Source organism: Aspergillus saccharolyticus (genome assembly GCF_003184585.1).
Source record: "Aspergillus saccharolyticus JOP 1030-1 unplaced genomic scaffold BP01scaffold_84, whole genome shotgun sequence".
In the NCBI taxonomy this organism is placed as follows: domain Eukaryota; kingdom Fungi; phylum Ascomycota; class Eurotiomycetes; order Eurotiales; family Aspergillaceae; genus Aspergillus; species Aspergillus saccharolyticus.
Window position 1 is genome coordinate 1 of NW_020290694.1, and position 16,178 is coordinate 16,178.

Consider the following 16,178-nt stretch of genomic DNA (forward strand, 5'->3'; position numbering starts at 1 on the left):
CTCCTCCTCCTCCTCCTCCTCCTCCTCCTCGGCCTCGTCCGCGTCTTTCACCCGCACAGGGTCCCCTTGGTCCTTGTCCGCGCTAATCGCGTAGGCCACGGCCAGGATATTCTTCGTGTCGCTGGCGGCAAGCAGGGCAACTTGCAGATTGATCAACCCCATCTGGTCATTCTCGGGATCGTCATCGGGACAAGATGTGGATACCGTACTTGATACTGGGACGTACAAGGGCATGCGCCTCGGCGTCCTGCCCCTGCAGCCGGCGGTATACACTGAGGGCCAACGTGGATGCGCTCTGCAAGATGGAGATCCTCTCGGTCCCACTACACTTGACTTGCGTGGTCAGTCGTTCCAGCTTCTGCGCCGCCCCCTCCGCCTCCAGGCTGCCCACGCCAGCGTCGATCGCCTGGGTCAGGTAGTGCTGGGACAGACAGTGGGCCGCCCGCAACTTGAGAAAGCCGATCAGGGACTCGTCCGCGGAGGAGACGTAGGTGTTCATGATGGCTTCCCACCGCTTCGCGGCTTGGGCCCGGTCGTGCAGGAACTCACTATAGTTGCGAGCCAGCCCCAGCTCGGTACTGGCCGCCGTGACAGTAATCATGATATGGACCGTTTAACGTTTCAAGCACCACTGCATATCAATTCGTGTCTCTGCGGTTTATAGTTAAGCTTAAAGCCTAGCCAATGCACCTCTACTATAGAACGAGGCGCTGGATAGTACAGGTATGACGTCTGTGTTACTGCCATAGCAGACTCCTTACCTGAATGATATCACAGTGCCTCTTCTCCTTGCAATTCACCCCATGCAAGGTAGTACACAGAGACCACCGTCTGCGTCATCTTCTATCACCACTACTGGTCATCCCTTAGGGCTTCACCGCCAAGTGAGCACCAACCCAAACACGAAACAACCAGATTCAGATCGTTGAGAAATGGCGTCAAAGATATACGACCTGCTGTGTCGAGATCTAAGGATGGTGAGCACTAATCTGACTACTATCGACAACGGAGTAATATTCAGATGGATATTTGACGCAACACACATGGAGTGCTTCGCAAGCAAGCGATCCACCCCCCCAACAGCGATGTTGTAACACCAGCACATGCAAAGCTGATCATCCCATCGTTTCGCTTCTCGGTGGCCATGACGACGACGATGATGATGATGATGACGTTGTGTTCCGTCCTGCAGATACGCCCCTCGGCGTATCTGTGAATAAAATGACTGCTTGCTCGCGGGCACATCATCTCCGCTGCTCAATTCTTGATATGTATCATGCTACCAATAACTCATTCCGCGTCATATCGCATTCCCTCGGCCACCAACGGACTCAACCAACTTCCAATCGATAAACCTCAGTATCAATCTCGGAATGAAGGCCCGCATCAGCCTTCTCGCCACTCTCACGAGTGCAGCCTCAGCGGTCCTCGTCACTCACTACCAGATCCACCCCGCCGGCACCACCGACACCCTCCACGCAACCGGGGAACTCCTCTTCTACCAGGCCAACGACTACCTCAATGCCTGGACCAACAACACCGTCGACGGCGGGGCCACCATCCAGAACGCGAATACCAATATCCACCCGTATATCAGCTGTGACACCACGGTGTGCAAATGTGCCGACCAGCCCACAACCTTTGTGTTTGAGGACGCCGGCGCGGGGGCCTTCGTCGTCCGCAACCCGGCCACCAATCTGGTCTGGACTGCCGCGGACTCCACCATCAAACCGTCCACGGCCGATGGCAGTCCAGCTCAGCGATTTATCTTCCAACCGGTGGAGATGACTGTTCCTCCGTATTGACTGGGGGGTTGCGTGGATGCGTCTGTCCGCTCGAGAGGGGATATGCCTTTGTTGGATGGGGCGGGAGGTATTTGGGGTATGAAATTGAGATGGATGGAGAGGCTCTCGTCCACATACGCAGGATCATATAAGGCACAGAGAGAGTAAAATCATGGCGAGCGAGTGTGATGTCCAGTGGACATGGTGGATCGCATCATTATGTGTACAAGGATGATATCAATGAAGCGGTGAAAAATCTATCAATTACGAGTTCATAATATGACTTGCACGGAGATGAACTGAGACGGGAAGTGAAATCCATCGAATTGGTGTAGCTGATTTGTCCAATTCTAGACCTGATGCTCAACGACCGCAGAGACTGCCATCCACGACATATTCGATGATGGACTATATCAGCTGTGGCGGGAAACGAGGCACACTCACCCCACGGAACAATTGCCCAGGAGCTCGTGCTCAACAAGCCGTGCACCAAGTTCGTTCGAACCGACACTGACAATAATACCATTGGCCATTCGAAGGGGCTCGGCAGGCAGACACAACTTGCAGATCGCAGGTCGCAGCGTAGCAATGAAGAGTGCGCGTGGCAATTGGGAGCCGTATGTAGGAATCCTGGTTGGTCCCCTGAGCTGTATCAGGTCCATCAGCAATTCATCTCTTCAGAGTTCGTTTCCTGCCGATTCAGAAGAAGAGAAACCTGAAACGACGACCAGCCCCGGAGGTTGATGTGACACTCGTGACGACAGCACTGCTTGTAGCGGTTGCGTTGGGTGAAGCGATCACGTTCGTGGAGAAATTCCCCCCACTTCCTGAGGTCGAGACAGGAGAAATAGCAGTGCTTGTGGGAACAGCAATCGCGACAGCACTGGAGGTAACGTTCCCGATATTGTAATAACTGTCATCGGAGTCTTCCCCGTCCTGATCCTCATCACTATAATCATAGCCACTGTTGTCGTCAGGGTTGTCATTGTCATTGGAATCATCCACATCGCCTTGATTGTCGTCGTCGTCGTCGTCGTCGCTATCTTCTAGACTGTCGATGTAGTCTTGGGAAACCCAAACAGAATAAGCGCTGTCGCCGCCACCTGTTCGTGAGATGTAGTCAGCAAATTGCGCGTCAGGATGCGGAAAAGCCTCCACGCTTACAGGTATCAGCCGCATAGCCGGGACACGGCAGATTGCAGGCAGTCTCATCGGAAGCCAACGCCATCTCCTCAAGGTCAAGGGATGCAGTGCCACAGTAACAATCCTCGGCCTGAACCGCGACGAAGACCGTGTTGCCAGCCTCACATTGGGCAATACAATAACTGACGGATTGGAACTCAAAAGACCCCATGCTCTGCATCGTGCCAATGGAGGTAAAGCAGCTGAGCGAGTCCCAGGAGCCGGATTGGCCTGCGCGGGCGAGGGGCAGAGAAGCAGCAGCCAGCAAGTAGTAGGTCGGAGTCTTCATGATTGCGTTCAATTGAGGCTTCTCTGCTAGAATGATACCAACTTAGTTGCTCTGCCTATGCAAAGGATCTGCGATGAATACCTATCTACATATAACGCCCGTGGGTGGAGAGATGGGATTCAGGAACAGGCAGTCATTGATAGGGAGTGGTCGCTGGTGCCTTGCCCAATGCTGGGCGGGCTTGGAGTGAGACTCCTCGTATTCCAGTAAACAGGGTCTGCCCCCACTTAGTGTTGACCATTATTGAATTAGTTGGAAGTTATTAGATTGAAGTTTGTTAAGATGAACAGACCCTCTGATTAAGGGGTTGTGAGGATGTGATTGGAGGAATTGTTTAGCGAAGCTCCGATGGGAGTTTGTCAATAAAGCTATTCCTAATTGGGAGAATCCAAGCATAATTATGTCAGCGAGGCATTATGCACAGCGCACTAGCACGTGTATCCAGTGCCTCAGGCTGTCAAAGGCACCCCTCTTTCCCGCCCACCATCTGATCCGTCCTTCTCTTCAGCACGACTTCATCTTCTGCTTTTCACCAGATCCACCCCTTCTGCCAATCCCCTGCTATTGTCTCACCACAATACACGTCTAGATCTTGTTTTCTTGTCTCTGGACCTTTCTACTACCCTCCTGTTCCATGGAACGCTTGCAACAGCCATGGATCGTGACTGGCAGACCACGTTAGCAACGCCAGCAACGCCACCGGCCGGGTGAATACCTCAATGGGAGCCGGCTCGGAGAATCCCATTTCCGGTCAGAAGAATTAGGTCGATGGTGGCGGTGCCAACTCCCGGCGAATATTCGGGTGGCTCGAATGACAGCTGAACGGCCTGTCACTCGCTGAAAGTCTATTCTTGTCTGCCCGGCCAGAGACCTTTCGTGGCCTTTACAATCGTGTACGCCATAACAAAAACCTCCAAGACAGCGGAACGTTCTTTCGAAACATCTCTGGCAAGAATCGCTACTCGTGCTACGGTGAATTGAGTGAGCCTGCAGATCAAAAATCCCCAAGAAAAGGAAATCGTCAGCTGATGCCAGGCACAGACCCGCCCGGCTAGACAGTCTAGATGCCAATCGCCAAAGAAAGCAAGCCTCTCGGCGTCAACAGTGCACGATGCTGATCGCGCTTCGGCCGCTGCACAGTGTGCTTATCAGATATGCCACCAATGACAGGTTAGGCTTGTCAGGGCTTCGTCCGGCTGGCCTCCGACGCCACGTGCTTGGCACCTGTTTTTTTCGTCAACAAGCAATCTATCAGTCTTTATCCACCGTTTGTGACCGGATGAGAAGTCCAGTCTGGATTTAGCGCCCCCGGTACATCGCTGTACTACCGGGTTCAGGAACAGAATGCCCTGGAAAACCTTCGGCTATGCCTGCCTCCTGTCGAGGGTGGGCCTCGCTGGTGTATAGGCCTCAATGCCCTCACTTCCCCTGCGGTGTTTAAATAGTACCTTCTTGAGACCCCGAGAGAATGGCTTTACCGGTCCCTACTACTTTCTTCCGAAAGGCTCTGCGGGTGATCGAGGTCGACAGTCACCATGCAAGTCTGGTCGGTCTTGGGCGTCGCCAGCCTGGCTTTAGTCCAGAGCTGTGCTGCTGCTGCCGCCGCCTACTCTTCCTCCTCAGTCACCTCTCAGGCAGTCATTTCCACCGCCACTGCAACATCCAGCGCAAGCACACAAGATGGTGCGACGACTACCTCTGCAGGGTCTACCACATCATCCTCTGAGAATGCTGTCACTACATCGTCTTCGGGTCCGTCTGGTCTCCCGCATGCATATGCCTCCTTTTCCGAAATCACTAACGCTCGTCTAGCCTCTTCCACCGCCGTCGTAGTGGCTACAGACACCTCTGGCCAATTCACTGCCATCGGAGACGCTATCTCTTACGCCCAGTCAATGGGTCTCCCCACGGTGACCGTCAAGGCCGGCACGTACACCCAAGCCGTCACTGTCTCTGCCACGGCAACCGTGACCGTGATCGGCGAGTCATCCAGTCAACGAGACTATAGCCAGAACCAAGTCACCATCTCAGCCACCAGTCCTCTGACCATCTCCTCCAACGTCCTCGGCATTACCTTCCGCAACATCAACTTCGTGAACACGGCTACTGGCAGCAGCTATGCAGCCGCAGTCATTCGGGGCTCAAAGAATGCCTTCTACGGCTGTCAGTTCGTCTCGGCCGGTAGTCTTGGTATCAATGCCAACCTGGGACTTGCCGTGATTGCCGACAGCTACATCGAAGCCCTGGACAAGATCATCTATGGGTATCCCGGCTTGTATGTGTACAACACCACCGTCGTGCCAGTCGACTCGAGTGCCTTGATTGTGTACAACAAGGGTGCCACATATAACTCGGTGCTGTACAACTCCACCGTCGTTTTTGATTCCTGCACGGTTCAGCAAAAGTCTGGCACCAGCACTTCCAATGTCTACCTGGGTGCGGCCAACAAAGGATATGGCTCCGTGGTAGTCTATCGAGGCTCGGCTCTTGGCAGCTTGATCGCAGCATCGGGTGCCTACACCGATAGCTACTCCGTGGACTCCCAAAACTTCTACGGTGAATATCAAGATACCGGCGCGGGCTCCTATGCAAACAACGAAGCTAAGCGGTCTGCCTATGTTCACCTGCTGAGTGCATCGGACCTCACCCGCTTCTCCCCAGCCGGTCTTTTCTCAAGTGTCTACTCCCAGTTCGCCACAACCAGCACAGATTGGGTCGATGCTGAAGTCCTGGCCGCCATTCAGAGTGCTGATGCCAGTCAGCAATCAGTTTCCACCTCTAGTGCCCAAGTCTCATCCAGTACCAGTGGTACGACAACATCTACAACTACGACTCAAGTCACGGCCAGCGCCGTGACTTCCACCTTGATTCGCGCAAGCGTCACTACGACTGCGGCATCTTCTGCTGCGGTCCGCGTCTCTGCCTCATCCTCTACTCTCTCGTCGGCAACGAGTTCATCGTCATCCGGATGCTCTTTGCCGTCCACGGTACCCACCAGTGCTTTGGTAGTCGGTCCATCAGGTAGTTGTGCGCAGTACACCAGCATTGCATCGGCTGTCGCGGCCCTGCCCTCCGACTCCACCACTCAGTATGTCTATATCCTCTCGGGCACTTACGAGGAAGCTATTACCATTAGTCGCGAGGGGGCTACGGTATTCCGTGGGGAGACCGCAAATGCCCTCGATCAGTCCAGCAACACGGTCACCATCGTGCATTCCGCTGCCGTTCTGTCGAGCAACGGCGGATCGGCATCGACTGCAACATTCCAAGCGTCCCAGTACTATGCCAAGGGAATTTCTTTCTACAACATCAACTTTGAAAATGACTATACCCCCACCAAGAACTACATCGCCGTGGCGGTTGCTGCTAAGGCTCAAGTACTGGGCTTCTACGGCTGTGGCATCAAGTCTTCCCAAGGAGGTTTGTTGATCAACTATGGTGCCTTTTACTTCTCGGACTGTCGGATTGAGGGTACCACCGACTTCATTTGGGGTTATGGAGGCATTTACGTGTACAATTCGCGCATCATTTCGGATGGAACAACCACTGGCCAGACCATCGCTGCGCAGTCCTACCAGAGCACCTACGAACCATCCCAGTTCGTCTTCGATAGCTGCGCGTTTGTACCGAGTGACAGCTCTGTCCCGAAGAGCAGCACTTACCTTGGACGGGACTATTCCACCTCCGCCCGTGTTGCCGTTCTGAATTCGTATCTCGATGCCCACATTGCGCCCATCGGCTGGTTGATCTCATCGTCGAGCAGCAGCGTGACCTTCGCCGAGTACAACAACACTGGTCCAGGCGCCTCCACCAGTTCGCGCAGCAGTGTTGTGGACATCCTATCTGATGACAGCGCGTATACTCTTTCTGCTGTCCTGGGAAGCACGAGCTGGATTGATACATCAGCCGTCGCTCCCTTCTCTGGCTTCCCCGATTCCGTCTACGGCTCCTCGGCTTCCTCCTCTGTCTCCGTGACTGCCACCGCGAGCTCCTCGGTCACTGCCTCGGCCACCAGTGCGGCCGCCACGAGCACTTCGACATTCGTGGTCTCACAGAATGCCACCACTGGGCAGTACCGTAACGTCACCGCTGCGATTGCTGCTCTGCCGAACGATGGCATGGCTTACACCATCTACATCCATGCCGGTACCTACACTGAGCAGATCTCCATCACACGCTCTGGGAAGGTCACTTTGCGCGGCGAGACTTCGTTCGAGAATGACTACACCCAGAATCTCGTCACCATTGAGTTCTCAAACGGAGAGCTCACCAGTGCGGGCGAAGATGAAAGTACCCCTGTCATCAATGCCAAGAAGACGGACGGCACAGGCTTGGCTCTGTACAACATCAACTTTCAGAATACCTATCCTCAGACCAGCAACACCGCCGCACTGGCGGCCGACTTCTATGGCACCAATATGGCTGCCTATGGTTGTTCCTTCATTGGGTTCCAAGACACCTTGCTCGCAAACAAGGGTACACAAGTCTTCTCGAACTGTTATATCGAAGGGTCCATCGACTACATTTGGGGATATTCCACCGCGTATTTCCACCAGTGTTATATTGCTACGAACACCCCTGGCGCGTGCATCGCCGCGCAGAGTCGTTCCTCGTCAACTGCGTCGGGCGGTTATGTCTTCGATACCTGCTATGTCACCTACACTAGCAGCTATGGGTCGACATATGGCAAGTCATACCTTGGTCGGCCCTATTCCGAGTACAGCATTGCAGTCTACATGAACTCCTACTTGGACAAGCACATCAACGCTGCTGGGTGGGAACAGTGGTCCACGAGTTCTCCCAATACTGCCTACGTGACCTTTGGCGAATACAACAATTCGGGACCTGGAGCCTGGTCTTCGAGCCGTGTCTCATTCGCTACCAACTTGACTGCTACTCAAGCGGCCTTGTACACCTTGTCGTCATGGATTGGTGACACGTCGTGGCTGGATATGACCGCGTACGATTATGTACCTTCATACAGCTTGACCGGGCCCACAACTACGACCAGCACCAACACCTCGACCTCGACCTCGACCGCCACTGCCACCTGGGCGCATCCTACTAGTGGCACTGTACCTCCCTCAGGTGCTGTGCTTGTTTCGCCTGGAGGTACTGTCAACGGATCGTACAGCACTCTGACGGATGCCCTGGCGTCTCTGCCCGACGATTCCACCACGCAGATTATCTTCATGTACGCCGGCTCCTACGATGAGCAAGTGCCGTCAGTCAATCGCGATGGACCAGTGATGATCATCGGTTATCAGTCGGGAAGTCCTGGTGCTACTTATCAGAACAATCAAGTCACCATCACCTACTCGCGGGGCTTGTCCGTCAGCCCATTACCCACTGGCCATTCGGACGCGGAGACCGCTACGTTCGCAACCGCCAGCAATCAGATTGCTCTGTATAACATTGACATCATCAACACTGCCAATTTGGACGGCTCGGAGTCGTCGTATGTTACGCTGGCTGGCTCCATCTACGGTTCTGAAATCGGTTTCTATGGTTGTAGCTTCGTTGGCTGGCAAGACACCCTTCTGACCGGCAGTACAACTGGCTACCAATACTACGAATCGTCCTACATTGAGGGCGCAATTGACTTCATCTGGGGTTACTCCAAGGCTTACTTCAAGGGCTGCACCATCGGTGCCAAGCGCCAGAAGTCCGCCATCACTGCCCAAAGCCGTGCCTCATCGACCGCCGTTGGCGGTTATATCTTCGATCAGTGCTTGTTTGAGGCTGCCAGCGATGCTACGGTCGATCTGACCGAGCTTGTCTACCTAGGTCGGCCGTATTCGGAATATGCTCTTGTGGTCGTGAAGAACTCTTATTTGACGGATATCATCAACCCCTCCGGGTGGAAGGTTTGGAGCACATCCGATCCTCGCACTGACTATGTGACCTTTGCTGAGTACAATAACTCCGGACCTGGCAATTGGGAGAATAATGCTGCGTCGCGTGAGGCCTTCGAGTACTGCACTTTGTTGACCTCGGACACCTACACTCTGTCCGAGGTCATGGGATCGACGGACTGGATTGATATGACTTACTGGGACTCCATTGTTACCCCCGAGCCTGCGTCTACCACGACAACCACCACCACCACCACTGGCTCGAACTCAACAACTATCTATGACGGCACCACTCCTCCGGCGGGAGCTTACATTGTCTCTAAGACGGCTATTGCCAACGTGACGACCTATGACACCATCCAAAGTGCGCTAAACGCTTTGCCTACTTCTAGCAAGGTGACGCCTACGGTTTTCATCTATCCTGGCACCTACGAGGAGCAGTTGGTGGTCAATCGATCTGGCACTACCATTTTCATGGGTTACTCAGATAATCATCTCGATTATGCGAGCAACCAAGTCACCATTCAGTACAACCACGGTGTGGACACTCAGGCTGACGAGTCCAACTCGGACAGCGCCACTGTATACGCCACGGGCAACTACTTCCAGGCTATCAACATCAACTTTGTGAATAATTTTGGAACGACCAAGGACTACGCTTCCCTCGGATTTGCGGTCAAGTCCAGCAAGTACGCCTCGCTCTATGGCTGCCAGGTGACCGGCAATCAGGATGCGCTGTTGATCAACGGCTACTTCTTCGCTAGCAACAGCTACGTTGAGGGTAACATCGATATGATTTGGGGCTCTGGTTCGGGCTATTTCCTCAACTCGACTATCTCTCCCAACGAAGATGGCATTAATCTAACGGCCGACAAGCGCTCGACCAGTACTTCAGTTGGTGGCTTTGTCTTTGATCAGTGCACCGTCACTCCGGCCTCTGGAGCTGGTAGCATGTCCGAGATCTCGCTGGGTCGCCCTTGGAACAGCTACGCTCGTGTGGCTTACATTGAATCGTACCTTGACTCGTGCGTTGAAGCTGCTGGCTGGGAGCAATGGTCCTCGAGCAGCCCCCAGACCGACGGTGTCCTGTTTGGTGAGTACCAGAACTATGGCCCTGGGTCGTCGACCACCGACCGGGCGTCTTTTGCGACGGTGCTGGATGCCAGTACAGTCGCGCAATTTGAGCTCACCAACTTTTTCGCCTCGACTTCCTGGATCAACCTCACTCTGGTTGATGGCACTCCGTTCGTGCCGGGTAACTCGACCACTGTGCCAGTCACCAGCGCCAGCCTCGTGTCCAGCACTTCTGAGCTGGTTACGGCAACTCCGACCACGACTGTCACTACGCTCTTGACTGTCACTGACCAGGAAACTGCCTTCACGACCCTCACGCCCGCGGACCGCACTTCAACGGTCAAGGTCACGGTCACCGAAGACGTGGGCACCACTGTGACCCTGGCTGAGTCGTTCAAGACCACTGTCGAGAAGACCACTATTTCCAGCACCGTGACCATTTCAGAACCGACTGTGACTAGCGTCACATCGACCGTGATCACCAGCTCGGATTTAGAAACCATCACGGCACCTGCCAGCACCAAGACGACCACCGTCAAGGATACAACGACGGTCACCGCCACTGTCACTGAGGGCGATGTCACTACTACGATCAAGAGCACGGTCACAGCCACCAGCACCATCACCTCCTCTGCGAAGGCCAAAATCATCACTTCAACAGTGGCTAGCACGACCACCAGCGTCAAGACATCCACTCCGGGCACTGTCACGGTCTCATCATATACCACCGTGACCCAGGGCAGCGGCGGCACTACCACGGAAAGTACAAAGGCCACCACCACTACTGTAGACGTGACTTCGACCAAGACCAGCACGAAGACTGTTACGACCACGCTCAGCTGTATCCCCTCCGCTAACGCCAAGCGCGATTTGATTCTACCCCGGGCTACGGTCAATGCGGCCACTGTTACTCAATACACCACTTTGACAACCTATGTCCGGACCTCAACCGACAAGCTGGCCTCGCCCACGGTGTTCGTTACGTCGACCACAACCAAGACCACAGGCGAGACTTCAACCCTAAAGGCTTCTACGAGCACCATCACCAGCGTCTCAGCGACAACCAAGGTTGCTACGGAAACCATCAAGGCCGTTACAGTCTTCCTGACGGAGAGCAGCACCAAGGTGGTTGCGAAAACTACCACGCTCAAAGCCAGCACCATCACAGAGACCATCACGTCCGCGGCCACCAAGACCTCGACCGTGTCTGTGCCCGGTGCGACCGTGACAGTCACCAGTCTGAAGACTACTACCATCAAGTCGACCGTCACATTGCCTCAGAGCACCGTTACTAGCACCAAGGCAACTGTGACCACGGTCAAAGAGACGGTCACCTTGGCGACTCCCACAACCACCGTCCTGAAGACGACCACTGTGAGCCTGAAGCCCTCGGTGACTATCACTGAGCGGGCGACCAGCACCCGTACGTCGACTATTGATCAGACAGTCACTGAGACTTCGACGGTGACCAAGACCTCGAAGAGCGCGAAGGCTTGCCCTACCTAGGGGGATGTCGGCACTCATATTATTCTTTTCTCTGTCCGGGATTCGGGGGATCTGTGTGTCCTGTCTCATTACTAGTATTATAGCTATATCTAATGGTTTATCTCTTTTCCAAATCTAGTATATGTAGTATTTGAGACCAGAGTACGATTAGTTCAAGGCTCTCTGATTCTCCTGCTCTGACCATTCCAAAAGTGTGGCCCTCTTGGTCTCGACTTGTCCAAAGCAGGGTGGGTAATGGTCCTCTCCATAGTTCAAGGGTGTTTTTCCGAGATTTTGGGAGGCACTGGTAGGGTTGTTCGATTGATCTATGATGCTCCTTGATATGCTGGCGTAGGAAAGTAGGGTGATAGGATTAGTGTAATGATCGAATATGACTCTAGCCTTATACCTCTAGCAACCCAGCCTTCAAGTTTGAGGACTGAGTTGTTCGGAATATTTGTCATGTTAGATCCACATTACCGGTCGATACCTCATGTTGGATATATATACCTCAGCATAAGCAGTCGAACTTCAAGCAAATGCAGTAAATCCGGGACAAGACTTTTCAACAGCAAAAAAGCGAGAGAGAATTAGAAAGCAGTGAATGCATTTTCTACTGGATTATCAAGTTGATATGGCTGGAAGAAGATGGTGTGTCTTGGATGTCATAAGCGACTAGTTGATATTGGAATATAAAAGCAAACTTAGAGGTACTTTCAACAGCTGGCCTGCTGGCCCAATGGTAAGGCGCTTGACTACGAATCAAGAGATTGCAGGTTCGAGCCCTGCGTAGGTCATTCTTTTTGTTCCCTTCATTTTGTCCATCCATCATCCCTGGCATATTTTACTCTATCTTCCGCAATCTGCGACCGCCTTATCCCTCACTACAGCTTCGCCTGCCGTGTCTTCTTGCGGTCGCGCAGCAGTCGCCGCAGAATCTCCCCACTGGGCCGCCTCCACGCCTCCCTCGAGCTATTTATGCCGGGCCGTAGCCTCCTCTTCATGAACGATGATGGCCCAGACAGTTGCCTCATCATCGGCCCCCGCCTGCGCCGACTTCACCACGGGACGGGGAAGATGCAATCGGCGACCTGATGTCCCCGTGTCCGGCTCCCAACCCAATTCTCGAGACAAGGCCCGGGCGAGGTAGTCCGCACGCTCGATGATTTCGGCCGGTGAAGACCCCTTGCCCGTGACATTGCAGATGAAAGGAGCCGGTGACTGGTCGATAGGGGCGCGGCCGTATTGCTCGTCTAGCATGAAGTCGCAGAGAGGCAGAGTATCAGGGTTGGAGGGCAATTCGCCAGCCCATATGGGCGGATAGAAGACCATAACAATTGGGAGTGCAGGATACGCTGTGACGATAGAATGCGAAGAGACAGGCAACAATCGAGTCGAGCAGCCTTTTTTAAAGGCGCAAACAGGTGCTGTGCTGACCTCAGGATGGTCCCCGCGGTTGGTACCTCCCACGCATGTAGTTAAGCATTCAGCTGCACTCCCAGTGGTCCCAGGATCAGTAGTGTTATCATTCCTTTGCATTTGACCATCATCCCTCCTGCATGCTTAGCGTCGAGCGGAAAGCCATTCGAGCAGCTGGAATGACAGTCGCATTGGAAGAGAGATGACGATCAGCTCCTCTCACCTGGCCGAACCACTGCCTCCGTAAGCCGGGGCAACCGACGCAGCCAATACTCGTCCTCTGGAGGGCTTCTGGACTCTACAGCGGGCTGAACGACGGCTGTTGGCGTGAATCCGACCACCTGGCTGGTATTTAACCTGTGAGAAGCCGTGAATCGGGGAGTGAATCTGACATTGACAGTAAGCATAGTTACATCCATTATGCGGGGAAAGCTGTAAGTGGCGTCAGCCATGATGTGAAGCTTAGCACAAATCTATACTGTGCTGTACAGGGCACTACATAGAAACTAGTCAACAATCTGTAGTCATAACTTAATTCACTAAGTTAAACGATCTCATATCACTGAATTTGCTGATGTGGGAGTTGGTGGATTGAGGCTGGGCGGAACCCTAAGCCCCCTCCCCAGGAGAATTCTCCTCGGTCGCATTTTCGCAAAGGCAATAGCCATGGTTCGACAAAGCATTTCTTCTAATCAGATGGACCATAGTATCACCCTATAGCTATTATTGTTACCAGATCTAACTTCTTCGATCGTTAAGTGAGACGGAGCACAGGAAGAGATGGGACGTCAGGATAGAACGGACGACCTCAAGAACTCCCATACACGACATGTCTATGCTGCCAACTTGAACTTGACCTACGATGTCCTCATCAAGAGAGACATGCCCCACGGCCTCTCTCGGACCAGACATGCTTGTCTCTTTCGGCAATTCGAAGCATGGGGTTGTTAACAGACGAGTCGGAGGAGAGAGTCGTGCTCCGCTATGAAGGCTGGCTGACAGAAGCCCAGCTCGTCCAGGGGAAGCAATAGTCACGCAGCAAAATAGACTCACTGCTCAATGGAGACTCGAATCCCAATAGTTAGTCTTCTTCCACGTGGTAGTCTATACACAGTGAGTCTAAGTTACGGGGCCACTCCTTCGACCGGGCCAATGAGCCTGGCATCCAGCTCCCACACGATCTCAAGCGTACAATACTGTACCTGCATAGCACCATCAGAGGATGTAAATCCATGCAAAGACCCACTGGATCGGCTTCGCCTCCGGACTTGACCGTGGTGTTCAGGGGCAAATCTTGCCGTTCGTCGGCATGAATTGCTGTATTTCTGCGAGGCTCCACCCGCTTCGCTTGAAGTCGCCCTCTTTATCCTCGCCGTGCCAAAAAAGAATACGAGTTCGATCAATTCGATCAGGCGAAGGTGAATCGACTTGGGCGACTATATGTTGAGCCCAATCCCTGCACCTCATCCCAGTGAAGGGACAAGCAATTGACTCACAATGGCTCCTCTACGATCCCTGCTCTTCGGAGCAGGCGTGATGCCGCTGATGCGCATGGCTTTGGCCTGCACAACCACTGATGTGATTCAGGGAGGGTCTTCTGCCTATACCTCTTATTGGAGCACCAGTGTCGGCCCTAACCCTCAGACTCTCACTGTGGTCAATACGGGGGGTCCTGATGGCGGTGCCTACCTGTGAGTGTCTGCCCCTGACTTGAATATCCTTGAAGGAGACATCGACATCTGACGAGAGGGCAGAGAAATGGATGATTTCAGTTATGGCTGGGTGCTGGTGCGTCAGAACATCGCCTCGGTGGAGGTGGGCACGCCGTATCATGTCTCGCTGGACTGGTTTGTGGCTACTGATGACTCGACTGGAGCTTCCTGTAGCATTTCGGTCGCTGTCGACGGTACTTCCTTCACAGCAGCCTCTGCTGCGCTGGTGGCTGGCCGAACCAGTAGCTGGTCGACTGTCACTGGCACTTATACTCCCACGACTGCCACCGGCATCCCCTTTGTCATCACCATCAGTTGCTCGCAAGGTGTCGCTGATGGGAACCCTGTCGTTGGACTGGCCGATATCTCCATGGTCAGCACTTGCTCCGATACCACCTCTGCTACCAGTGCATCCACCAGTCTTGCCCTCACGTCCTCCGCCACCGACAGCACGTCCAGCGCGGCCATCACCACCACCAACAGTGCTGACTCGCTGGGCGCCTTGACCACTGCTCTGAGTACCATGACCTCGTCGACCTCTGCTGCCTCGTCCACGGCCACAAGCGCTTCCACATCCACCTGGTCGTCGTCTACGGGCACGACTGCGGTCACCGATGACGATAGTACCACCCTCACGGCCGATACCACCACAGGAACATCTTTGGAAGCGTCGCAGGAGGTGGATAGTTCCGATGATTCGTCGGTCTCGGGCACAGTTTCAGTGTCTGAAACCGCCACAACCAAGCGCAAGCGGAGTGGTGTCTCCTGCACCTTGAGCATCTATCAAGGCATTGATCTTCTCGACAGCCTGACTGTTCCAGCAGGTTCGTCAGCTCCTTTTTCGACCTGCCTCAGTGGCGCATCCTCTGGTAGCTCGACCCTCACCATCAAGGCGGTCTGTGATGGAGCTGGCGCGACGGTGGAGGTTGCGGATCTCGCTGTGGACACCAGCGCTGCGGCCGCCGAACGATGTGCTGCTGCTGCTGCTGCTGTTGCTTCTAGTGCTGTTGCCTCTAGTGCTGCTGCTTCTAGTGCTATTGCTGCTGCTACGTCTCCCACTCGTTCCGTGGCTGTGTCCAGCTCGTCTGCGGCTGTTCAAGGCTCGTCCTCTGCATTGATACCCAGCGCTTCTGTTCAAGTGTCAACACCGAGCCTTCGAGCCAGCTCTAGTGTGCCCGTAATTGTCACTCGCCTTCGTCCATCGGTGACTCCGAGCTCGCGACCTGGTTCAAGCTCAGGCTCTGGCTCTTCAGCTTCAGGATCCGAATCAGGCTCCTCTACTTCCGCCTCATCTGGCTCTGGTTCTAGCTCTGGCTCTAGCTCTAGCTCCAGCTCTAGCTCTAGCTCTGGCTCTGGCTCTAGCTCTGGCTCTGGCTCT

At 54.1% G+C, this 16,178-nt stretch overlaps 7 protein-coding genes and 1 non-coding gene across 8 annotated transcripts in view; 4 read left to right on the forward strand and 4 right to left on the reverse strand.

The window, feature by feature from the left end:
- Window positions 1–181: 181 nt before the first annotated feature.
- On the reverse strand, window positions 182–601 carry BP01DRAFT_387635 (uncharacterized protein; the record flags this gene model as incomplete). The annotated part of the gene is made up of 1 exon (XM_025577756.1): window positions 182–601. One exon carries the CDS (start codon window positions 599–601, stop codon window positions 182–184), a length of 420 nt encoding a protein of 139 aa, XP_025426086.1.
- Window positions 602–1,373: 772 nt separating this feature from the next.
- On the forward strand, window positions 1,374–1,805 carry BP01DRAFT_387636 (uncharacterized protein; the record flags this gene model as incomplete). The annotated part of the gene is made up of 1 exon (XM_025577757.1): window positions 1,374–1,805. The coding sequence occupies one exon, from the start codon at window positions 1,374–1,376 to the stop codon at window positions 1,803–1,805; it is 432 nt and encodes a 143-aa protein (XP_025426087.1).
- On the reverse strand, window positions 1,803–2,397 carry BP01DRAFT_232880 (uncharacterized protein). The gene has a single exon (XM_025571220.1). The coding sequence runs from the start codon at window positions 2,308–2,310 to the stop codon at window positions 2,002–2,004; it is 309 nt and encodes a 102-aa protein (XP_025426088.1). The 5' UTR covers window positions 2,311–2,397; the 3' UTR covers window positions 1,803–2,001.
- Window positions 2,398–2,483: 86 nt separating this feature from the next.
- BP01DRAFT_370158 (uncharacterized protein) lies at window positions 2,484–3,255 on the reverse strand (the record flags this gene model as incomplete). The annotated part of the gene is made up of 2 exons (XM_025576588.1): window positions 2,484–2,887; window positions 2,949–3,255. The coding sequence occupies 2 exons, from the start codon at window positions 3,253–3,255 to the stop codon at window positions 2,484–2,486; spliced, it is 711 nt and encodes a 236-aa protein (XP_025426089.1).
- Window positions 3,256–4,674: 1,419 nt separating this feature from the next.
- On the forward strand, window positions 4,675–11,803 carry BP01DRAFT_232885 (putative pectin methylesterase). Its single transcript, XM_025571221.1, has 2 exons — window positions 4,675–5,007; window positions 5,068–11,803. The coding sequence occupies exons 1-2, from the start codon at window positions 4,791–4,793 to the stop codon at window positions 11,688–11,690; spliced, it is 6,840 nt and encodes a 2,279-aa protein (XP_025426090.1). The 5' UTR covers window positions 4,675–4,790; the 3' UTR covers window positions 11,691–11,803.
- Window positions 11,804–12,394: 591 nt separating this feature from the next.
- BP01DRAFT_t315 lies at window positions 12,395–12,466 on the forward strand. Its single transcript has one exon. It is a non-coding gene; the product is annotated as a tRNA-Arg (tRNA).
- Window positions 12,467–12,545: 79 nt separating this feature from the next.
- On the reverse strand, window positions 12,546–13,184 carry BP01DRAFT_396111 (uncharacterized protein). Its single transcript, XM_025578454.1, has one exon. The coding sequence runs from the start codon at window positions 12,999–13,001 to the stop codon at window positions 12,642–12,644; it is 360 nt and encodes a 119-aa protein (XP_025426091.1). The 5' UTR covers window positions 13,002–13,184; the 3' UTR covers window positions 12,546–12,641.
- Window positions 13,185–14,585: 1,401 nt separating this feature from the next.
- BP01DRAFT_427312 (uncharacterized protein) overlaps window positions 14,586–16,178 on the forward strand; it is a gene marked incomplete at both ends in the record, with an annotated part of 2,994 nt that continues 1,401 nt past the window's right edge. Inside the window, 2 exons of the mRNA XM_025579841.1 lie at window positions 14,586–14,779; window positions 14,843–16,101. Coding sequence (XP_025426092.1) covers window positions 14,586–14,779; window positions 14,843–16,101 — 1,453 coding nt within the window. The remainder of the gene's footprint in view (window positions 14,780–14,842; window positions 16,102–16,178) is intronic.